The 25,831-nt window shown below is 38.6% G+C and overlaps 1 protein-coding gene across 3 annotated transcripts in view; it reads left to right on the forward strand.

Annotated features, from left to right (window-relative positions):
- The window catches only part of PRIM2 (DNA primase subunit 2), a 320,487-nt gene that overhangs the window by 148,035 nt on the left and 146,621 nt on the right, over positions 1-25,831 (forward strand). For all 3 annotated transcript variants that reach the window (XM_055136087.1, XM_004605876.2, XM_055136086.1), the window contains exon 8: positions 15,965-16,032. In XM_055136087.1, coding sequence (XP_054992062.1) covers positions 15,965-16,032 — 68 coding nt within the window. The remainder of the gene's footprint in view (positions 1-15,964; positions 16,033-25,831) is intronic.

Raw genomic sequence — 25,831 nt, forward strand, 5'->3', positions numbered from 1 at the left:
AGGTAAGGGTTCTTTAAATTTTCAGTCCATACTTATTTCATTTCATTCCTACAATTTCCTAGTTATTATCCCTGAAAAGAGATAGAGAAGGTCATATCCCCAGAGGGATATAGGGCAATCTACCTTTCTTAAGAAGAAGGGATTTTCTATGTATTTTTAATTTATTAGGTGGCCTAAATAAGGAACTGATTTATTCTTTTATATTAACTAAGTACAGGGGCTTGGGTTTTGTTCTTGAAGGAATTGTGTTCTTTGAAACTCTTATAGGTTTAGAAATGTGAAAACATCAGTGATTCAGGTTGCTTTTGTGACGATTTTTTATTTTTTATTTTTGGAAAAAAACCCCCAGCTCAACCCAAACCAGAAGAGAAGCCCAAACCCCACAGCAGTAAGGTGTATGCTGTGGGGGGAAGGGGGGGAGGCCTGTGTGTGTGTGGTGGGGGGTAGGGAGGGGCGGTGGGTAGCACAAACAAAACTAGAGGATTTAGGACCCCAGCTGTGTTTGTTGAATCATTTCAAACATGTTGATCTCATTTACCTCTCTGTATTTTCAATTGTATCAAATGAGTTTGGACTAAATTTTTGATAATCAAAACCATTTGAAAGTGCTCTTACCTCATGTTTGTTCAGAATGCTGAGGTGAAAAGTCCAGTTGGCATTGCGTGGTTGCCTGATCACAGAAAAAAACAACCCTGTATTACTGTTCTAGTTCCTTTTCATGATTTCCAGTTTTTAATTATGTCCTTGTCAAGGAAGTTATTATTTTTAGCTCTATTCTGATTTGTTTTAACTATAACAAGAAGTTTTTTTTTTTTTGTAAATGAATAACAAGCCTTTTGTTTTAGAGGCCAAACTTCTTTGTGCATAACTGAAAGCTTCTTAAATATTTAAGAAATGGAAAATCTTTTGTAGAAGAGCACAATTATACGATAGTCTTATTTATAATTAAAGGAAAACTAAGGTTCAATTTCCACTGAATCAAATGAATCAGAAAATAGTGCAGTGTCTGATTACTTCAGGCCGGAGAAATCAGCGGAGATGTGAAGGCACCCTGGTTTATTCTACACTTAACGGAAAACACTTCCTCATCCTCAGAGTTGGCTCCTGAATTAAGAAAGGAATCAAGGTGCTCTGAGGCAGCAGGGAAAACTCAGACACAGAAACAGGAGAGACATAGCTGAAATGCTAGACACACTTAACCACACTCAGCATCCACTGGCAAAACATAGGGGTGGTGCTATTAGCCATCTAGTGAGTTGTGCATTTGGGTCAGTGGTTTTAAGTCATCTGTAGAAAGAAATGGATCTCTGATTCCTTCCATTTGATCAGTATTTACAATTTACCTAAGGCTCTCTGCTTCTTTAAGTGTGTTTCCAAGGACTGTTATTTATAATCTACCTAAGGCTCTCCACTTCTTTAAGTATGTTTCCAAGGACTGTGTTATCATACCAGAGATTACTGTCACTAAGATTTTAGTAAAAATTCTCTTCACTACTACTTTCACATCATTCCACATTGCTTTGTCTTCACTTCTAAAGTTAATAAAAGCTCAAATCAAAGAGAAAAAAGTTATTGGGGGAAAATAGCAGTACTTATACATTATCTTTTCTTGTTTCCCAATTTTTCCCAATACTTAAAAGTATTGTAAAAAAAAGTAATTGTTAATCAGTTTTGATATTAGTTTTAGAGGATCTAATGAATAACTCAAATATATGTGGTTAGACTAGGCTGTATAAGATTTCCCATGTTAGAAGGGTATATGGTGTAATATTAGAAAGGAGGTAATGGTAGCTGCTAAAGGTAGCAATTATTAGCTTATTTCCAGTATAGTGAATGATGATACATCATGATGTATACATAATGATACATACTTATTTCTGATACAATAAGAGATTATGCAGGAGAACAGTAATACAAGAACAGCTATTTAAACAAGATAAAGTGTATATCTCTGATGATCCTTTGAATTTCTGTGGTTTCTGTTCTCTTTCATTTTTGATTTGGCTTATTAGGATTCTCTCCCTTTCTTTGTGAGTCTTGCTAGCTGGCGATTTATTAATTTTGTTTAGTTTTTCAAAGAACCAGTTCTTGGTTACATTGATCATTTGGATTTTTTTTTTTCTTTTTAATTTCTGCTCGAAGTTTTATCATTTCTTCCTCCTGCTTGGTTTGGGCTTCTTTTTTGGGTCATTTTCTAAGATCTTCAGCTGTGAAGTCTGGTTATTTATATAGGCCCTTTCTTCCTTCCTGGTATATAGCAGAGCTATAAACTTTCCTCTTAACACAGCTTTTGCTGTGTCCCACAAGTTTTGGTAGCTCGTATGCTCACTTGTTCATTTCCAGGAATCTTTTGATTTTCTCTTTGATTTCCTTTCTAACCCAATGGTTGTTCAGTAGGGAGCTGTTCAATTTCCAGGTGTTTGATTTGATTCTCCATTTCTGTGTGTGATTTATTTTATTTTCAGTGCCTCATGGTTGATACAATTTCTATCCTCTTACTTTTATGGAGGTATGTTTTGTGGCCCAGCATGTGATCTATCTTAGAGATGCCGCCTGTGTACTGGAGAAGAATGTGTTTAGCTTTTTGAGGATGAAAAGCCCTATATATATTTACTAGGCCCTCTCTTCCATTTCATCATTCAAAGCCAATATTTTCTTGCTGAGCTTTAGTCCCGTCAGTTTATCAAGAGCTACAAAGCAATGTTACCTACTATTGTGTTTCTGCCAATGTCCTCTTTGAAATTTATTAGCAATTGTTTTAAGCATTTTACTGGTTCCTTATTGGTGCATATACATTTAGATGCATAATTTCTTCTTGATGTATCCCTTAATCATTAAGAAATGACCTTCACTGTCTCTTACAACATTTTTCAGCCTAAAATCTATGTTGTTGGATACTAATATGGCCACTCTGGCTTTTGAGAGACTTGTTTGCTTGAAGAATTATTTCCCAGCATTTCATTTTGAGTTTGTGTTTGCTCTGGCTATTCAAATATGTTTTTTGTAGGCAGCAGAATGTTGTATTCAAATTTTAAATCCATTTTGCCATGCTGTGTCTTTTACTTGGTGCATTTAGACCATTGGCATCAGAGATTACTTTGAGAATCTTTATGCCACAAAACAAGAGAACCTTGAAGAAATGGATTAATTCCTGGATTCCTAAAATCTCCCAAGGCTGACCCAAGATTTGGAATACCTGAATAGAGAAGGAAACAGGGAGGGGGGGGGTTGAGGAAAAAAAAGAGGAGGGAGAGGGAGAGAGAGGGGAGGGAAAGAAGAGAAGGGGGGAGGAGAGGAGAGGAGAGACCACATTGGTGGTGGGAAATGTACATTGATGAAGGGATGGGTGTTGGATTGTATACCACTAATATCACGATTTTTCTGGCTAGTCTTTTGAACATTTACTATAAACCTATAGATACAGTTGGCAACACTGTTTCACATAGATTTCCTTTTTCTTGGTATGCGGAGGGGTCACACCTGACTGTGCTCAGTGATAACTCCTGGTGGGCCTCAGAGACCATTTGCAGTTCTGGGAATTGAACCCATGTCATCAGCATTCCGAGCAAAAATCCCTGTAACTGGACATCAGCCCTCACATGGCATTTTTTCTCTACTGATAGAATTTTGTGAAAGTTACACACGATAAAATCTTGGTCAAGATTCATGTGAATAGTAAAGGAATAGTTTGGTTCTAGAAATTCCCAGAGAAGTATATTTCTTATAAGAAATTGTCAAATGTAAATATGATATATGATATAGAAGTTTGGGGAGACAAAAATGATGATGTGATCATAAGAAACTTAGAACTTAGTCACGTCTCAAATTTATTTAAATGAGTGAAGAATCTAGAAATGTAGTAGATTCAAAGCGTCTTTACATATAAATATTTATGGCTGGTAACAAATGTCAGGGCTTTTTCCTCTCTATTTTTATTTTTGTGTGTGTGTAATCATAGGAATGAATACAGGGAATGGGCAGTGGGTATAGTCAGGCCTAGAGTCGTCTCTAACTCTCCAGTCCCACAGGTACCACCCCAGTCTTCTCTTGGTGAACTGGGTGGGAGGAAATAAGGAGTAAAAATGTGGTAATGTGTTTTCTAAGCCAAATGACTAAAATATTTAGGGCTAAATATTTTGGGAAATGCTTATGGTATAGATAGAACAATAATAAGACTGCTTAACTTTGTAGTATATGAAGTAAACATTATTTGTACAGTAAAGCTAAAATATGTGTTCAAGAATCAAATTTTTTTAATTTTGTAGATAAGTACATGGGAAAAAAGAAGTTGGTGCTTAGGCACAAAGGTCATTGTTCTCATTCTCCTCAGATATCTAGGGGCACCAAAACTTTTTTTAGTTTGCAGGGTCTCAGAGATAGTGGTAGTTCTAGCAAGTAGTGTGAAGATTAGAATGTACATAGAACTCCCAGTAGAATGCCCTGCGTGTGGTGAAATCATGAAAACTGCTGATTATGTTGCTGCTGCTATTATTTCTTAACTACCCTTAACTTAACACTTGGCCCCCACCCCCCCACCCCCCCCCCCACCCCGTCTGCAAAAGAGCAATCCTTTAAGAGAGCAAACAAAAGGTTGACAGTTTAGTCTTTGTGGTGCCAATATGAAAAGCAAAGCAAGTTGTATTCTACCAGCCAGATCTGACTTTTGCCTATGAAAGGTCTGATTGTGAAACTGCTCACTAGAACAGCTTATGTCTTTTTTTTTTTTTAGCAAAAATTATCAAGGTATTCTGGAAGTAAAATGATTTTATGGGTGTTTTAGTCTAAGGACGAAAATTCAATCACCCATGCACATTTATCTCCACGTATCTCTTAATATCCCCTTTTTTTCTTGCTCAAGCAATTGTTTTACATTTCTAAGTGATGGAGAGCATCAGTAAGGTGCTTAGGTTAGCCTTTTGAATAACAAGCTTCTTTTCACCCCACAGATTTCATGATCAAAAATCAGCATTGGGATGTCTGCTTGCAGTATTCCCAGGTTTACTCTCTTAGTTCTTCATATCATCCAGCCTTCTGAACTGGAAATATCTTGTTAACTCAGCACTGTTTAATATTCTTTGGAAATTAAACTACTTGGGCATGTTTAGAGCTCAAATGGAATCTATGCGTTTTGCTTGACAAGGTCGTTGGTTGGTTTTTTGAGCTTACATATTGAAAATCATGTTTGTGGCCAGCTGATAGGGGAATTTCCATGTACCAAAACATTGTACTGATGAAACCAACTCTGATGTGAAGATCAAGAGAGATGATATGTTTAAGAGCCCCGTGAAAAGCAGAAAGTGCTGTGATCCTCGGAGGACTGGACTGTTCCGACTAGAGATGAGCAGTTTGTCAGCTAGGCAAGGAAAACATGAAACGAGAACAAATTTAGTTCTAGAAGCAAGGAGGAATACAATGTGGAACCTCACAGTTTGGGATTTGTAATTGGGATCTGTTGCTCTTATAAGAAGATGTAGTTCAAAAAGACTCAGGGTTTTCTGTTTTTAAAATCAATGAACTTAAAAGAGCAGCTGCTTGTAAAAGTTAATTTTAGTTGACATCTGCCTTGGTCTTCGTAATAAAAGTGGTGGTAGCTCTGTTGAACAACCTGTTTTCTTTTTCTAAAGCATTATCTTTTTATTATTGTAAAAAGACGTGTCCTTTTGATTTCAGAGATAGTTTTTTGATATATAAGCTATGTGTCTCTTAATATCTGTGTCTCTAAGAGTATATTATAAAATAATATGTGCCTCTGCCAATTACTAGGAAAGAATTCACATTCTAAATTTTGAGTTGCTATTCTTGTATAGTTACAGAGTGCAGTAGGAGCCATTTCAAGTCTTGTATGAATGAGAATTTAAAAACATTTGGAACTTAAAAAAATTTGTTTCTCATTAATGGAAAAAAAAACCTATTGGAAAACTGTCCACAAATGATAGCATGTTACTCATAATTATTAAAACTTAGAAGCAATCAAGATGTCCTGCAGGTGGTAAATAGACCAGTGAAATTTGGTGCATCCAGGGGAATCAAATGTTATTAATGTTAAAAAGAAATGAGCTATCAAGTCTTGAAAAGATGTGGAGGATTGTTAATCCGTATTTCTAAGTGAAATAAATCAGTCTATAAAGGGTGCGTCCTGTATGATTCCAGCTTTGTGACATTCTGGAAAAGGCAGAGTGATGAGATAGTAAAACGATAAATAGTTGCCAAAAGTTAGGGGTGAGAAAGAGATGGATCTGTAGTGGATGGAATACAGTTAGAGTGTTGTAACTGTGTATGCTCTGTGATGTGAGAGTGATGGATATTTACCCAAACTCATAGAACATACAACAGCAAGAATGGACCCTAATGTAAACCGGGTGAACTCTGGTGACAATGACATAGTAGTATTGATCCATCACTCTCATGAGGGATGTTGATAATGTGGGAAATGCTTCATGTATGGGGCAGGAGGTAATTAGGAATTCTCAGACCTATCTTCTCTGTTATGTTCTGAATAAAAACTCCTTCAAAAGCCACAGTACTAAAAGTTAAAAAGCCACACTAAAAGAAAATCACCTAAATTTGACCTCTACCATTTGTAAGTTTACATAAATACCACTTTCTTAATATTGTGAGTAGAACATTATCATACGCAAATAAGTGTTTAACTTACTCCTGTTACCTGGGTTGGGTTTCTTTCATGATTAAACTTTGATATTACTGTGTGTTGTCATTCCTCTTGAATTTTGTAAGGAAGCTGAAATGAATAGTAGAGGGTACAAACACAAGAGAACAAAATTGAGCAATATTTTCCAAGTGAGCATTGTTTTCCTGTCATTTTTATGTGTTTTAATTTAGCCAGTGTTGGGTGAACAGTTCAGAGAGAAGGGATTTATTATTTTAAAATGAAACCACCCTCTTGTTCTTCATTTTAAAAGATTGAGTCACCTTTGTTTTCCAAGTGTCTATTGACTCTTTAAAAACTGCTTACCGTATTTACTCATGTAGTTAACCTCTTTTAATGTTCTTAGTATGACCTTTCTGCTCATCATTTGAAGAAATGCATGAAGTATTTTTTCTTTCTACTGACCCCTTTAAAATATTTTGTTTTGAAGTAGCAATGGGCTGACAGCACAATCTGTTAGGTTTTTAAGAGCAGTAGTCTCAGAGATGGAGAAGAGTGCTTCTCTTGGGATATATTTTTGTTCCTTCATAAACAAAATTCACTGAATCAAGGTATGCATTAAAAGAGTTAAATGAACTGCAGGTTGTATTCCTTATCCTATAAATCTATAATTGCTTAATAAAATTGTTATTGTAAAACTTCTAAGCCTGTTGGTAAGATTCCTTGTTTTTCTTATCTAACTTTCACCCAAGACTACACATACCTGGCAGGTTTCTCTGATCTTCTTATCCAAAGCAGACTTTGACGGTCAGTGTTACACTGTCTCCTGAATATTACTGGGAACGATGTTCAAAAGAATACTAGTCAGTGAGAATTGAACATGCCTGCATTATGCATAATTGCTGTGAAATTTCTACTGCTTCTTGGTTTTACCTTCAGCTTTTTTGCTCTTGACACTTAAATCTAGATTATTTCCCTATCATCTACTAGACTCTAAATTTATCTATATTCAGTTACCTTTTGAATATATACCTTCATAAATTCTTTACATTCAGCATGCCTAGAAACTAATAATTTTCTTTACTCTTCTCAGTCTTGTTCTTTCTATAACCACTGCTTTGCAGTGAACAGAATTAACTTGCCTGGATATTTTCTATTAACTTCTCTTTTTGATTTAGGAATAAAGTTCAGTGGAGTATAACTTCTTCATATTTCTGTCCTCCCCACTCTCCTTCACTCCCTCTCTTCCTCCTTACCTCCCTTCCTGCCTTCCCGCATCCTAGCCAATGTTTACTCAGGGATCACTCCTCGAGATGCTGGGAAACTTTATGGTTCTGGGGATTGAACTGAGGTCAGCCTCGTTCAAGGCAGGAGCCTTAACCTCTGTGCTAACTCTGACTCATATGTGTCTTTCTATGCTACTGTCTTTGCTATAACTTGGTTCTTCATAATGGATCCGTGGCTCCTTTCTAGAGACTGTCCTTTAGATTGCTACATTATCAGTCAATTCTTCTGCCCATAGACTTGTGAACTACTTCAAACACAAATTTATATAGAAATAATAAAACACTCAATATTTCTAGGACCATAGTTCTAAAAATGACTTTTTTTTATGTTACTGTCAGTGAAAAGTCTAAGAAGAAAATATTCTGTGTCTTACTCTTCAAAAGATACCAGAACTAAACATGCTTTAGCTTTTGTGGTTCTTCTGTCTTTGAGTTGATTAATCCTCTAACTACTGTCTGATTTCACTTTTTCTTTTTTGAAAGGGAGGGGGAACTTTATGTCCCTTTGGGATAGAAGTGTTTTGAGGCAAGTATTTTGGACTCCCTTTAAAAAAACAATTCCCTGCCTGAAACTGCAACCCATTTATTTAGTATTGCACTCTTTTTTTTTTTTTCTTTTTGGGTCACACCTGGCGATGCACAGGGGTCACTCCTGGCTCTGCACTCAGGAACCACCCCTGGCGGGGCTTAGGGGATCATATGGGATGCTGGGAATCCAACTCCGGTGTGCCATGTGCAAGGCAAACGCCCTACCCGCTGTGCTATCGCTCCAGCCCTTAGTATTGTACTCTTAAATATGTTAACACAGAATTGGTTTATTTAAACATTGTATACAAATGACAAAGGAGGTTTCTTTACATGGGAATAAATGAGTCTTGAATAGTTATTTTGTCATGTGTTTCTTTCTTTTTGTGAAATTTTGCAAGTCTGTTTTCTAGGCTTTTTTAAAATAAAAGGTATTCACAATAAAAGACTTGGAATTTTGTGTTAAGAATTTTTAGTTAAATTGGAAAAGAATATATTTTGGCACTATTTCTGCTTTATTTGTTCTATTTTAATGTCACCCCTACCCCACATGGGGGGGGGTGAAACCCAAAAAAACTCAACAAAAAAGTAAAGATGACAGATAAGGAGGATGAAACCATGACAGGGGAGTTTTTTTGTTTGTTTTTGGTGGTTTTTTAATAGGATGTACATAATTTGGGGGTTCTTATTTCCTATAAACCTCATGCCACAGTTTCAGCTGCATTAAATCATGAGTATTTGCCCTCCTTTTAAAGGGACGATTTAAGTTACTGAATATAGTTGGAAATGAAATATGTATGACTCTTCAGGTTGATAGGTCATATTTACTTAAGAAAATGGTCGAAAAACAAGATCAAAAGGGTCAGTGTCTCATGCAGAGTTTTAAGGGAAACCTTCGTAAGTTATAGTTTAGGTTATTTGATTGCAATAATGTTAATATCTATGGAATTGACTTCCAAAATTACTGCACCTTCACTGTCACTAAAATGCCCAAGACTCTCCTCACTGTCCGTTTGTTACCTCTATTCTCATTGCCCTCCCATCTTTCCACCCTTGCTTGATAATCAGTTTTGTAATCCAAGGCCAAAAGGTTTGTCACTGTTCAATACTATCTAGAGTGACTTTCATAGCTAACGGCTTCTGTTGGAAATATTTGAGGGAGGTGAGCCTTTTATCCATTCTTCAATATTTATAGAGTGCCTACTTTGAACACAGGGAGTTCTGAGGAGGAGGAGTTGGGGGTGAGTGGTGGGAAAGATGGATAGATGACAGTTGGAATTTACATACTTGTCTTCGGGAGGTGGTGCCAGGGGATGGGACATGGTGTCCTGTGCTGTCACTTGAAGCCACACCCCAGACCCACTACATCCTGGCCCCAAGATAAGTGTATGGTGAACAAACAAATGCATACGAGACCATTTTAGAGAGTGAATATTGTATAGTACCTGAGCAATAAAATAGCTGTGGAGAGAGTCTCACTTTACCAAGGATAGTTATGGGAAATCTCTGAAGAGAAGGCTACTTACAACTGAAGTATATCCCAGATGACATTAAGAAATCTTTACTGCAAAATAATTGGGAATTTTTAAGGCGGAATATTTGTAGGCTTGTGAATCTTGAAGAGTGTGATTCTGTTTGAAAAATGAAGGGAGGGCCAGAGAGAGAGAGAGTACGGTTGGTAAGGTGTTAAACCTTGTATACAGTTGATTTAAGTTTAATCCCCAGAACTTCATATGGTTCCCCAAGCACCACCAGGAGTGGTCCTGGAATGCAGAACCAGGAATAAGCTTCAAGTACCACCAGGTATACCCCTAGCAAATGAAAAAAAAAAAAAGAAAAGGGAATTGGAGAAGTGTGGGGATCCAGTCTGGCATTAATTTGCACAAGTGTGGAGTGTTTGGTGTTGGCCTGGAGCAATGGAAAGACCTTGAACAGTGTGGGGCCCTAGCCTAGCACCAAAGGAGAAAGCACGTGCCTGCCCCACTTAGCAGCCTGTGGGCTGGAGAAGTCAGTTTCCTTAGCACTACAATCACAGTGGACCAGAGTGATAGCACAGCGGGTAGGGCGTTTGCCTTGCATGTGGCCAACCCGGGTTCGATTTCTCCGTCTCTCTCAGAGAGCCCGGCAAGCTACCAAGAGTATCTTGCCCGCACGGCAGAGCCTGGCAAGCTACCTGTGACGTATTCAATTTGTCAAAACAGTAACAACAAGTATCACAATGGAGATGTTACTGGTGCCCGCTCGAGCAAATCAATGAATAACGGGACGACAGTGCTACAGTGCTACAATCATAGTGTTAGATCTGATGCCCTACAGGTCTGTGAGATATTTGTTGGCACTAAAAAGAAAAGTAGTGACTGTTTTTAAAAAGAATATTTAAGAGCAAAATGTTTGAAATTTTGTGAACAAATACATGATAAAGTGTGAGACATACTCGGCGTTACTGATGTTTAAAGGATATTTTTCAGTCTGTATTCTCTTATACTTGTGTGGGGAAAAAAGCACAAACTTTGCTTTACCTAATTCTGGAAGGTAGATATATTCTTAATAAATGGAGGACATCTTATTAGCTCACCTGTGACTACTCACAGTAATAAGAAATAAGTTATAGTTACACCAACTTTTATTCTGGTGACCATGAAATAGCCCTAACACAAACAGCAGGTCGTGTAGGTGTCACAGGTGTAAACTGTGATAGATCCCCTTTTTCTCTCAGTGTTGCTACATGATATGCAAGGACATCCTGCATTTTCTATTAAAAGAAAAAAAGCAAGAGGGGCCTGAGTGAAAACACAGTGGGTAAGGTGTTTGCCTTGCACGTGGCTGAACCGGGTTCGATTCCTAGCATCCCATAGGGTTCCCCGAGCACCACCAGGAATAATTTTTGAATGCAGAGCCAGGAGCTGGGTGTGACCCAAAAAGCAAAAAAAAAAAAATAAATAAATAAATAAAATAAAAAAGAACTGTTTTTCAAAGTTTATTTGAATTAAATAGTAATTTCAGTGATACAGGGAAGTCCTAAATGCTACTATCTTATGCTAGTAGTACGTTGCTACTAGTTTAGACAGTTGTGAATTCATTTTATTTTGATTTAAAATTGTTTTGTATAAAGTAGGATTTTGGAAATTTGAAAAGGTATCATTATGAAATGTAGACATGATATATTTTTATCAGTGAATGTAAGCATATACTTGTAGAGTTTTGAGTTCATCATATTCTCACTAAATGTTTATTGCATATTTGTTACTTTGGAGCTCTAAGGATGCAGTGCCCCTTCTAATCCAGTGGATGCAGAAGTAGTTACTTCTGCTCAGAGAGAAATTTCAGAAGACAGGGATGGTGCCAGCAGTCCCTGAAATTGAGTTTACATTCAGTCAGCAAAAGGTCAGCAGACAGATGGCTTTGTTACTTTTAAGGAGCTTTGGAAAGCTTTATTACCTCCTCTCCTTAACTGGAAGAGATAGTGCTCTTTTTGAAATGCTAATTGTTTTCAAAGTTGGAAGTGAAACCTTAGGGAATCTAAAAAATCTTCCTTGAAATAATTTGACTTAACAGTATGCATTTTTTAGGAATGATTCTTGGTGATTCAGCTTGAAAATAATAGCTCCTAAATAATATTCAAACTTGAAAATAAGTTGAGGGGTGCAGAAGGGGTGGGGAGGGAATCACATAGTGTTCCAGAAACTGCAAGGACGGCAGGTTTCTGCCTGATAAGCCTCCACTGTGTCTCATGGAACAGGCAGAGGCTGAGAAGCCCCTCACATTCCTGCCCACCATGAGAAATGTGCAGGTAGGATAACTTTAGACTGAAAACGTCTGAGAAGTATGAAATCATCTTTTTCTTTTGGGGGGAGGGGCTTTTTTGGGTCACACTCAGCGATGCTCAGGGGTTATGCCTGGCTCTGCACTCCTGGCAATGCTTGGGTGACCATATGGGATGCCAGGAATTGAACCCAGGTTGGCCGAGTGCAAGGCAAACCCCCTACTCTCTGTACTATTGCTCCAATCCCCATATGAAATAATTTTAACTGAGGGTGTGGTTAGCTTTCATTTGGGAAGTTTCTCTGTATTCTTGGTGTGGAGAATAAACTAGGAAAGAGGTGAGATGAAAGCAGAAACTACAGTGAATGGATAATTAATATATTAATTGATTGAGGAAGAAGGGAAGACTTAAGATTTAGAGCAAAAAAATACTTCCTATGTGGAATGAATAGATATTTAGAAGTATTTTGCTGTAACTGAGGAGTTTGTTTAACTTTAGAAATGACAGTTTGATTGGTAGATGGACAGAAGCAACAGTTTAAGTCCAGTCTGTTTCCTTGGTTTATTGAAAATTGGCTTTTGAAATATTTAGATAAATTTTCATAGTATTTTTAAGAAATTCAAGCCATGAAATCTCTTGAACAATGAAAATGACATGTTTTGCAAAGGGATTTGCCATTAGCAGGTATAAGGTATACTAAAGTATTCTGTTTATAAAACCTTGTTAAGATTTTATGTATCATGAAATACTGAAATTAACATTTATTTGTGATACTGGAGAGAATTTTAGTTGTACTAAAATTGTAGCAAGGACTGGAGAGAGTACAGCAGGGCAGGTGCTTACCTTGGACAAGAGTGATACAGGCTCAATCCCCAGCACCCCTCTGATTCCCTGAGCCTTGCCAAGAGGGATCCCTCAGCTCAGAGCCTGAGTACTGCCACTGTGGTCCCCAAACCAAACTAAAATGTTATTAGACAAATTATCTTTACTTATTGGGTGTTTACTTAGTGAGTAACTTTGTTGCATGTACTGAGATTCTTGCTAAGAATTTGGAATATTTCTCCATTATTGATAAAACTTTATGTAGCATTTTAGGTTCAACGTGTTTTCGTATATAGTATATTTAGTATATGGTTGAGAAGTGATGTGATGGTGTTAAAAACTATTTTTTTTAGGTTATAGTGGTTTATAAGAATTATGTTTTATGGGTGTGTTACCGTGCCGTACCAAATTGCCAATTTCCTTTCTTCAGTGTCCATTGGACCTTTTCAGCCCATTACCCCCTCTACTTGATAACTTCAGTTCTCCCCTCAGAATCTACTGGTTTTTCATTGGATGTTGTCTCTTCCCTTGCTTTGTTTCTTATGAATGAGATCATCTGCTATTTATCTTTTTACAGAGATGTCCTGTGAAAAATTAGATTTGATAAATGTCTATTTTTAATTTTCAGAGTATTTTAATATATTAACTATAATAATATATGAAATAATCAGAGGGAATTTTCTATATAAAAACAGGGTATTTTTCTGTTTGTTTATGTCTTGAAGAAGGTTCTTCACTTGAATTGTCAAGTGTCTGTAGAATACAGGAACAATTTTGACATAATTGAATCCAGAAGAATCTTATATTTTTGTTTTGTTGTTTTATTAAGGTTGCTCCAAACTGTTTACTTATTTTGGATTAATGTTTCTTCATTTCTTTGGGTTAAATCCTTTTTATTTATTTATTTTTTTTGGTTTTTGGGTCACACCCGGCGATGCACAGGGGTTACTCCTGGCTCTTCACTCAGGAATTACCCCTGGCGGTGCTCAGGGGACCATATGGGATGCTGGGATTAGAACCCGGGTTGGCTGCATGCAAGGCAAATGCCCTACCCGCTGTGCTATCGCTCCAGCCCCTTAAAAATTTTTTTTTTTTTGCTTTTTTGGGTCATACCTGGCGATGCACTGAGGTTGTTCCTGGCTTTGCACTCAGGAATTACTCCTGGCAGTGCTCGGGGAACCATATGGGATGCTGGGAATTGAACCCAGGTCGACCGCATGCAGAGCAAACGCCTTACCCTCTGTACTATTGCTCCAGCCCCTGGGTTAAATTCTTATAGAAAAAAGTATGCTCCCCTTCGCCCTCCGTGTATACACACACACACACACACACACACACACACAAACACACAGAGTGGTTCCTAGGGGCTTATTCTTTGGCTCTTTGCTTGGAGATCACTACTAGTGGGGGGTTGGGGAACTGTATGGGGTGACAGGGATTGAACCCGAATCAGCCATGTACAAGGCAAAGCATCTTACTTGCTGTACTATCAGAACTTCTCTTAATAACAAAGAGAAATGCCAGAGAGATAGCTCAGCTGGCTGGACTCATGCTTTGCATGGCTTTTGTACCCCTAAACAGTTCATAATAAAAAGAGCAGGGAGAAATATGTAGACATATATGTTATTGCAATTTTGTTTGAGAATTTCACATTTTAATGTTATATTGTCACTTATATTATAGTATATGATATTTATATTATATTTATTATATTAAAGTTGTCACTATTTAAACATAAGGCTCTAGTTCTTGCAATTGTTTCTGAAACCAATTTGATATCATATTTCAATATTAAACATTTGGAGTTGCCTTAGTATATTTGGAGTTGGTTATGTATCTGATTCTTAAAATGAAGGAATGCATAGATATGTGTGTGTGTGTGTGTTTGTGTGTGTGTGTATGCGTGCAGTGTGTACACCTCTACTTCTACATGTAACCACTTTCCCAGTCGTTTAGCGCTAAATGAAAGTCCCTCTTCACAGTTTCTTCATCATCCTGGAACCAGTCCTATCTGACTAGTTGTTAAAACCTGAAGATTTCTCCATTTTTGGTTTTGTTTTTAAACCAGACTCAGTGGTGCTCAGGGGTTACTCTGCTTCTGCACTCAGGAATTACTCCTGTTGATGCTCAAGGGGATGCCGGGAATTGAACCCAGGTCAGCCATGTGCAAGGCAAGCGCCCTACCTGCTATACTATTTTTCTGGCCCCAGGTTTCTCTGTTTTCATTTGCAAAGATAATATTTTCATGACTAAGGGTTTTGTTGAGTTCCAATGGGAACTACTGTGTTAGTTTTTCTTTTTCTTGTGTGTGTGTGTGTGTGTGTGTGTGAGACACCCAGTGGTGCTCAGGGGTTACTCCTGACTTTGTACTCAGGAATTGTTCCTGGAGGTGCTTGGGGGACCGTATGGGATGCCGGGGATCAATGCAGGTTGGCTGAGTGCAAGGCAAATGCCCTCCCCGCTGTGGTAATGCTCCGGCCCTCCTGTTTTAGTTGTTACCTTGCCTTCTTTTTTTTTCTAAATGCAGTGACATACCATACAAACTTTGTAGTCACCTCTTGAGTCACAAAATATATGTATTACACATTATGCGTTTAATCACATAGTGTATGTATCATCTTTCTTTATTACTCTTTGATTTAAAAGAAAATGTCCTTTTTATTTTTCTCTTTGCAAGGGAGCTGGGCACAATCAACAGTTCTCAGGGCTCACTCCTGGCTCTGTGCTCAGGGATTACTCTGTTGGGTCTTGGGGTACCACATCTGGGGCTAGGGATGGGACCTGGGAACACAAGGCAGGAGTCCTACCTGCTGTACTATCTCTTTGGCCTGATGTCCTTACATTTTAAGGATACTTTTCCTTTCTTCCCTCTTTCCTTTCTTGTCATATTTTGTGTTTATTATTCAAGTTGTTTAGATTTGACCTTTGTTGTTTTTAACTAACCCTGCTTTCTGCTTTTAGTTAACGGCCAGATCCCTGCCTGCTGTGCAGTCTGATGAGAGACTCCAGCCGCTGCTCAGCCACCTCAGGTAAGCTCCCGGCACAGCCTCCTTCTGCTCAGAAATCAGGAGCATGAAAGTGGATCAAGTAGTTTACAGTGGTTAAAACCTTTTCAGTTAAGAAACAATTAGAAACTCTAAAATGTCACAGAGCTTTATTTTAGATATTAAGAGAGGAGAGAGAGAACAAGAGAGAGGGAATAAAGTAAGGGAAGAGAAATCATGAAGCCCAAACGGGGATGTGGATGACTTCAAGAGGAAGTGCTCCTACAAAACGATGCTCCTCCTTGTTTCCATTCTCTGACATAAGTTCAAGTCATTAATAACCTACTTGTTGAGCATTAATTTTTAAAACAAGAATTTATTTAGACATCATGGATTACAAAGCTGGTAATAATAGAGTTTCAGGCATGCAAAAATACCAAACCCACCACTAGTGTCATTGTCCCTCCACCAAAGACCAGGGTTCTCTTTCACATTCCACTGCCTCCTTAGCAAATTCATTAATTTTTTTTTTCTTTTTGGGTCACACCTGGCGATGCACAGGGGTTACTCCTGGCTCTGCACTCAGGAATTACTCTTGGCTGTGCTCAGGGAACCATATGGCATGCTGGGAATTGAACTTGGGTAGGCCGGATGCAAGGCAACATCCTACCTGCTGTGCTATATCTCCAGCCCCAAATTTCATTCTTATACTTTAGACTTATGCTTACTAAAGTGTTGATGCTTATGGGTCTCCTCATTTCTAGGGTGTTTACATGATTAAGGTTTAAAACCATTCTTTTTCTCCTTAGTTTCATTCTGGATGATGTCTAAACTTTATAGTCTGGCATATGAAGTTTGTCTGGAAGGAACCTGTACTAACCATGAACTTTTCATTCAGTGTAGTATACCTTACCTTCAGCCCCACCAAATACCTGGAAATTACTCTTTGTCATTGTAATGATTTTAGTTTTTCTTTTCCTTTTGCTGAGAATTCTCTGTTTTCTTTCTTTTAGTTGCATAATTTGAATTATGGTAAGTTTTTTTTCTGATTGGTTAGTTTTTGTTCCCACCCCCTAATCTGAATCCTTCCTTTTTAAAAAATATGCTGCCATAATACCTTAGTACTACCTTTGTATCACAGAACTAATCATCATCATCATCATCATCATCATCCTGTTGATTGTCGAATTTCTCGAGTGGTCTCAGTAACGTCTCCATTCGTCCTAGCCCTGAGATTTTTAGAAGCGTCTCTTTACTCGTCCTTCCCAATGGTGCCGCATTGGAGGCTCTTTCAGGGTTAGGGGAATGAGACCCGGCATTGTTACTGGTTTTGGCATATGAATACACCATGGGGAATTTGCAAGACCCTCCCATATTGGCAGGAAGCTCTTGGTAGCTAGCCAGGTTCTCCCAGAGGGAGAACTAGGTTATAAGATGTCTTCCGGGAACTTGGGTTTTAGTCTCTGGATGTGGGCCGTTGGTGGGATTACACGATGCTGGGGGCAGTCCCTGGGTGTGACCACCTAGCTACTGGAAAATGGGAAATTGGGGGGGGCGGGGAAGAGGCTCAGTCCCGATTCGAGCAGGCTTGGAGATCTCAGCCCCGGGTTCCACACACCTGGTTTCCTCTGCTGGTACCTTCATGCATGAGGCTTGTCTGAAACATGTAGAGAGGGGCCTTGAGCATGGCTGTGGCTAGGCTCCAGAGGTCTTCGGCTGCGGGAGCGCTGCTCGGGGCGGGGAGAGAAGCTGGAGCCCTCCCCTTCTGAGGGGCCCCAGGGAAGACAGCCAGGCGCACAGGCAAGAGACAGAATTTATAATTATTTATTTCCCTATTAATTTCTCCCTTATATTATGTGCTGCTTGAGAGCTTGTAAAGTGACTTTATATTATATTTATGTTTGCAATGACTTGGGCAGTACGTGGCAACAGATAGAAATTCATTCTGTGTTTTATTGAATGAATAAATGAGTGTCATAGTAATTTTTTCTGCATAAAGTTTTTGTAATTTATAAATCATATAGTCACCCCCATAAAACCACTGGTTGAGATGGTATGTAAAACTAAAGAGCTGAATCTCATATCTAGTTAGTTAATGCCTGATTGTGTGCAATAAAGATGGATTCTCCTTCTTCCACCTCAGTATGGCAATTGTCAACTAGAATTTAGATTAACTACTGACATGTCTCTTTGAGTCCTTGAAACTTGCACAAACTGTACGTTCATTTAAGGCCTTCATTCTCTGTGGAGTTCACTCAGGACTGGTTGCCAGGCAACCGAGCTAGATGCTACATGTAATATGCACCAACTGATGTTGCTTTTTTATTATTATTAAACCAAATGGTTTCTCTTTTTATTACCACTTCAGAGACATCTGTATGGAGGGTGGCAGCTGATATGCATAGTTTGATACTCATGTTCTACAAAGTAACCTTGTGATATGTCTTTCAAGCATATTGCATTGTATTCTTCCCACTATCTAAAAGTAATGTTTTTCTTTTACTTTATTTTCTTAGGTCAAAATAGGAAAGCAGTACTGTTTGGTTTGGGAAAAGCTAATGAAACCTTGTTAGGAAAATATAATCATTGATTTGCATGAACTATAATTTAATGTTACCTGCAGGGTATGGTCATTAGGAGTTTGAGACTGAGATCATTGTTAGGTCTAATTTTGTTTAGTGCATCTAATGATCAAAGAGGAATGATGAATAGCATTTTAATTAAATTTGTCAATAAAACTAATTTGGGAGATGATACAAATACCTGTAAAAATTTAAGTAGCAATCGAGAGGCCTCAAATCATTTTATAGGCCTTATTGAGAATGAGTGCAAGACTTAGCTGATCTAATAATCCAGAATATTGCTTAGCAAAATCTATTATTCTGAAAATGTAGAAATGCTGAGTTCAAATATTCTTAGCTGATCCCAATTCTGTAGTTAAAAGTTGAGCACAGAAAGCTGTTTTTGCTTCTGAATCTTATGGAAGGACAAACTTATTTATTCATCAGTAGCATTCTTTCTTTCATTAGACTGTGTGCCTGTATGTGCTTGGGATAAAAAAAGACACAAGATCTCTGTTCTCAAGGAATTACAATTTTTGGTTTCATGTGGGAGACACTTAAAACAATTTACACAACTTTTAAACTTAATAGAATTATACCCGAGATTCATGGTTTTATTAATTGAGCTGTGGGCTTCACTGAGTTCTTTCCCTGAATAATGGGGCCACAGTGGACTTGTTCTTCTGCTCTGGTTGGATTCACCTTTAGTTTGTTGTGAGGGATGGTATCATTAACGGACAAGAACACTAAGGGAAAACAAGGGAATTAAGGATTGAATATGGTCGTTGAGATTATAGGTTCAGTGGTTTGTATATTGTGTTTTGGGCCACACCCAGCTGTGTTCAGGGCTTACAACTGGCTTCTGCAGTCAGAGATCACTCCTGGTGGTGTGTGGGGGACCAAAGAGGTACCCAGGATCAAACTCAGGTCAGATGCCTGCAAGTCAAGTGCTTTACCTGCTGTACTATCTCTCTGTTCCAAGCTTATTGGTTTGTGATGTTTTATAATTGAGATGCCTGTGGGGCATGTGGGAGCTTGCTAAGTGGCTCAATAACAGAGCCACAGTGCAGGAGTGAGGCTTAGGATGGGAAGAGATTTTGCTAATTATCTGTTAGCCATGGTGATTAAAACTAGGGGAGTAGTTGAGTATTCAGGGAGAGAATACAGAGTGAAAGCAAGAGAAGTGGCTGTGACCAGAACCTATGGCATCTCATATTTGACTGATTTATAGCGGTCAGTGATAGAGGTGGATAATGACTTCAAAATAGAAACCAGTCAAAAATGTCAGGAAGAATTAGGAATGAAACAAGAAACACAGAAAGGGACAGTGGTTTCAAAGATGCTAAGGGAAATGTTTCAGAAAGGGATGGTAAACACTATTAAATGCCAGTGGAAAGTCAGATCAGAAGTACAAAGGCATTTGGATTCACCCCTCCTCACCTTCTTCCTTTCCTCTCCCTTTGTTCTCCCCTCTCCTCCCCCTTTCCCTTTCTTTATGGGGTTTTCTGGGACACACCCACTGGTGCTTAGGAACTATTCCTAGCTCTGTGCTCAGGAGTGATCACCAGCTGTGCTTGAGGGCTGTATGCTGGGGATTGAATTGGGATCACTGGCAAAGTGGCCTGCATGCAAGGAGCAATCCTTAGCTCCTGTACTTGGGCCCAGAATCACATTTTCTAGGCTGAATTGTATAGTGGAATTATATTTTAATTTTGAGATGTTAAAGGTACTATAATATATTCCTGTGAATGTAGAATTTTTTTACAATAAGTATATTTAATTACAAAACATTCTAATTATGTATCCATGGCATAATATTTATCAAATGGTATTAGATTATCAATAGTGCAATTTAAAATATTTTTATTAATTGAGTTGCAAGTGATATAAACAAGACTAGAGAGGAAAGGTTGTAGCCGGATTCTACAAGTGATAACTTAGGTGTTTGATGTTTTTCTTATTAAAAATTATGCCTCTCGGGCCTTGCACACATCAGCGATATAGAGGCATCATAGCTGCATTTATCTGAATCACCAACATGATTACATGCATGGGACCCAAACTACAATAGTTAAACTCTAGAATGTGCCTGTTAAGGAGGCAAACTGGATGGCAGAGGTTTGGGGGACTGGGAAGTGGGTGGGGATCTGGGGTCATTGGTGGAGTTGGGCTAGTACATGCCTGAAATTCTGTTGACACTTGGTAAATCAGGGTGCTGATTTTAAGAAAAGTGCCTTTCCCCCATTGTATATGTCTTCCTCCTTTATTTCCAACCTTAAGATGGGAAATTATTGGAGACAGCACATAATGGCTCACTTTAGTAGTTATTATTTTTATTTTTGCCTTTAATTAAAGAACAATTTTAAAAGGTGTTATTTCTCCCAGTTTTATTAGTTTGTTTAACTCAGCAACAAAGTAGATATCAAAGTAAGATAAACTAACAAAGAGAGGTAGTATCTACAGTCACTGCTCAGACTGCAGCACTGGACTGACTTGTGGCAGCTCTTTAATTAGTCAGCAGAGGTTTCGATTGACCTTTATTTTCGAAATCAGTAATGTAATGCGTCTGGCTTGGTATTATTGCAGACTGCTTTTGTCATATTGTTCCTTAACAAAGCACATCTACTTATATTGCACATGCCTATATTTATTTCTGTAGAGTATATGCTAAAGCAGATATTTTTTTAATTTTATTTTTTATTTAATTATTATTTTTTTAAATTTTATTTTATCACCATGTGGAAAGTTACAAAGTTCTCAGGTTTATGTCTCAGTTATACCGTATTCAAACACCATCCATTCACCAGTGCCCATATTCCACCACCAAAATCCCCGGTATACCCCCCGCCCCCCACCCCAACTGTATAACAGATGAATTTCACTTCATTTTCTCTTCACCTTGATTACGTTCCATATTTTAACACAAAGCTCACTATTGTTGTGGGAGTTATACCCCCAAACAAGATAACCCTATTAAGGAAGCATTTGACAATTAGTTTTCCATTAAAAGATTGTATGTTTTCAGGTTTTAGAAAAGGTCTAACGTGGCCTCGCGGCTCGGATGTGTCCCAGTCCCGAATCCCGGAGCCGTGTTAGTTGCTGCTCAGTGTCGCCAGGGCTCCATCTGGAGAAGGTGTTGTGGCTGCACCTCCTCCTTCCGGCTCCCCCATGTTATTGGCCCCAATTCGGGTCTGGAGGATTTTCCGGGCCATGTTGCTCACCAGAATGCCTGGCCGCTTCTCTGTTAATTGTGGCAAGATGGCGCCGAGACCTCTTGGAGTTTGGGCTGGCGCCGCCCCACTCCAGTGCCCCCCCGGGGCTCGAATGTGTCCCAGTCCCGAATCCCAGAGCCGTGTCACTTGCTGCTCAGTGTCGCCAGGGCTCCATCTGGAGAAGGTGTTGCAGATTTTTTTTTTTTTATCAGAAATACAATCCCTATATAAAACAGCTTTCCCCAATGTTGAGAATAGTAGAGTCCTCAGTGTTTTCTTTATGAATTCTCATTTTGAAAAGTCTTTTGAGCATTTAAGTGTGCTAGAAAGAGGGTTAGTAGAGAGGAACTTTTGGGTAATGAATGATCTGGAAGCCTTACTACGAGGGCACGTGCTTCAGTTGATTCTCAGCTTTCTCTTCCTGATTCCTGCTTTTAGCAGTACTTTAACCTAGTTCCTTTTCTGCACGAGCAACACAAGCTTTTGGTTGTGTGATGATAGTGAAGGTGTTCTAGTTACCTTTTAGTATTTTAATAAATTAGAAAAATATATTCATTCCCACTATTTGTTAACTTTGAGTTTTTCTTTTTGGGGGGCCACACCCAATGGTGCTCAGCTCCTACTGGCTCTGCACTGAGGAATCACTCCTGGCAGGTGCACAGGACCATATGGGGTCCCAGGATCAAACCTAGGTCAGTCATAAGATAGGCAAGCACCCTGCCTCCTGTATCTCTGTACCTGTACCTCTCTCCCCCTTTAAAAAATACACAAAATGTGATCTTGCATTCTAATATAGGTAGACTTATCACTGTCAGCAGCGTTTAGCCCCTAGTGTTACAGATATATCAGGTTACTCTTTGATTATGTACAAAGGAGCTAACACATGGGGGGGCCCCTTAGCCCCCATCCATGTTTATATTCAACAGTGGATGGCCTCTCTCTCTCTCTCTCTCTCTCTCTCTCTCTCTCTCTCACTCTCTCTGTCTGTCTCTCTCACTCTCTGTCTCTGTCTCTCTCTCTCTCTCTCTGGGGTCTTGCCTATATGTGCATTTTACAATTATTTGTAACATGGACAATTTCATTTTATTAGGTATTTAGACTTTTTGTTTGTTTGTGTGTTTGCTTGAACAAACTGTTAAAGTACCAGAACAGTTTCAGTTTCTTGATGACAGGTGAAGTAAACGGGGTAGAAGAAATGCTGGTTGGCCTCATGAAAAATCGAGCTGTTGTGTGTTTACAAGCAGATGGAGACTAGAGTAGAGAGCAGCTGCAAAGTAGGTGGTGTATAGTTTTAGAGATATGTGAGGTCAGTATTTCAGGAGTGTCATGTTACCCAGACAAAAAAGTGGCAGCGTTTTTTAACGAGTCAACTAGTGACTTGACAAAGAATTCAGGAAGATGAATCTTAGATCTTGTTAATGTGTCTAGGTAAGAACCTTCTGTTGTAGTAATAACAAAATGCTATACATTCAGTGCATTAAAATAATACTTGATTATTAGCATTCATGCCTGTCAATTGGAAATCTGTTCTAGATCCCAGTAAACTGGAGATGCCAATTTACTCTGGGCCTTATTAGAGGTTCAGGGGTGGGGATCGCTTACCAGCTTTATGTTGTTGTCCAGATTAAGTTCTATGCAGTTGTAGCACCAAAGGATGTTTATCCTTATTGGATGTGAGCCAAGGGCCATATCTTTGCTCCTAGAAATTGCCCAAATTTCCCTGTATAAGTTTCATAACCTCCTAGAGACCTCATTCTGGTCTTTGCGTGTAGGCTACATCTTGGTAGCAGCAATGCCTCATGAGATTCCTTTTCAAGCTTTAGATCATTCTAACTTCCTTTCCTGTGTTTTAACTGTCTCTGCCTTAAGAAAAGTAAAAAAAAAAAATATTTTCTTTTATGGATTCATGTGGTCATAGGGACCCATATATCTGTCCTTAGCCTGCATAATCTTCTCATCATCAGGCTCTTAGCCTTCAGTGCATCTGCATCATCTCTTTGTCTGTAACTGGCACAGTGGTGAGTCCTGGCATTAGAGTATGAACCTGCTTGAGCTGGTTTATTGCAGAGTAGGATTTCTTTGGGAAACAGGTGGTTGAAAACAGACATTTGTATCACTATTCATCTGCTTTGCAAGTAAACTACCATTCTCAATTCTGTAGAATACTAAATTCCTCTAGGGTTTTGTAGTTAAAAAATTTGTAGAAAAAAATTCTTTTTTGCTAGCATAACTTCCTTTAAAATTAGTGGAAGAAAAGGGCTAAATTTTTATTTTACAGAAAAAGAGATTTTAGTAATTTTCTTTGTTATATTAAAGAAGAATAGAAAATCTTTCCTGTCTCTTCAACTGGCTGTCTAAGGCAAATTTACATCTTGGTAAATAATATATTTTGTAATGACTAGTTATAGATAATGGCTACTACTTGTGAAGGTTCTTTGGCATGGGAATTAATGAGTTTGTACCCACAAACCTTTCAGCTTTGTAGGATTTGTTTTATCTAGCACATATTAAAGGAGTTCCCACCTGGTACTTGGCATGATGTTAGTTTCTAGAACTATATATTGATTTCTATTCTTACAGCCCTTATTGCTGATCAGAACAAAATTTTTTAAATTATGATGACTGCTAGCATGTTCGAGATGCTTGAACACATAGCCTCATGACGGTAAGAAAGCCTTCAATTCTTTAATACTCTTGTTGCTTTTCTCCAACTAAACTCATTTGATTTTTTTCATTCCTTTTGCTCCAAAGTATCTTAAGAATTTCTGGATTGTGTATACGAGCAGTCTTCTGGAAAGCCAAATTCATGATTTCTTATGCTTGCCAAGTAATTTTATTTTCTGCAGTATTAAATGCCTTACTCTTTATTATTGGGTTTCTCTAACATATTGTCCTCTAGTTAAGTAATAAGGAAAATTATTTTATACTGCGTTAGGCTGAAGTGCCAGAAGAATACAAAATGATCATGATGCTTTGGGAAATAACTTTCTTCTAAAGTCTGAGAAAGCACTGTGGGGTCACTGTGATAGAGTAGCAGCTAAAGAGTAGCCAGTTTAGTGCTCTACAGTAAAGCGTCTGTGATGATGGAAGGCTCTATATATCTGCGTTACTCAGTTCAGTAGCCACTGGCACTTATGGCTTTGAGTGCTTAAAATATGGCTGGTGTGGTTGAAGAACTGAATTCTAATTTCCATTTAAATTTAAATTATAATTTAGTTAGTTGCAGCTAATGGCTATTGGATTGAACATCAAAATCCTATATCAGAGATTCAGTGCATTTAGATAATGTATTTTTTTAAAAAAAAAAATCTTAAAGATTACAAATGAAGGTGGCCCCTAAAACCATCCCTATGAATTCTTTTTAAGGAATTGTAGTTACTGGAGTTGGGGGAGCAAGTGTGCAGCAGCAGTTGCTTACCTTTCACATGGCTCACCTGGGTTCAGTCCCCAGGACCAACTAGGATCCCCCAAGTCCTGCCAGGAGTGATCCCTGAGCACAGAGCCAGGAAGAAAGCCCAGGGCATCACTGGCTGTGGCCCCCGAACAAACAAACAAAAATTTCAGTTGTTAAGAGTCAGAAGCCCCTTCAGTCAGAGCAGTTCCAGTACCTGCTGTGTAGGCTTTGGTTTTCTGTCCCGTGCTGGCCACATCTCCAGGACTGCGGCAAGGAATCCCACAGGTCGATGCTTGACGTGGCTCAGTGGGAAGCTGTCGTTCTTTTCTTGTGGCTTTCCTACTTGACTCATGCTTTGCCCAGCCTATGGCAATTCTCTGAGTGTCTAAATGTCCGGTTAACCTTAGATGACCCCCTGAGATTTCAGACACAGTTTGTCTTTATTTACCCTGGGTTCAAAACAAAATAATATGAATTTTAAGAAACTGGGTTTTGGATAGACAGTCAGTTGAGACTCACCAGAGGTTTAAAGCTCCCTCACATATGTCCAGCTCCTCTTTAGAAAGTAACACTAAGGAGGATAGAATAAACTGAATGGTAATTATAAAAATGTTAACAGCTGTCTTAGTTCTTGATGCACATACAGAGTAGAGGAGGCTAGTAGGGGATAGGCATCA

The sequence above is a fragment of the Sorex araneus genome, chromosome 4, assembly GCF_027595985.1.
Source record: "Sorex araneus isolate mSorAra2 chromosome 4, mSorAra2.pri, whole genome shotgun sequence".
Lineage (NCBI taxonomy): Eukaryota > Metazoa > Chordata > Mammalia > Eulipotyphla > Soricidae > Sorex > Sorex araneus.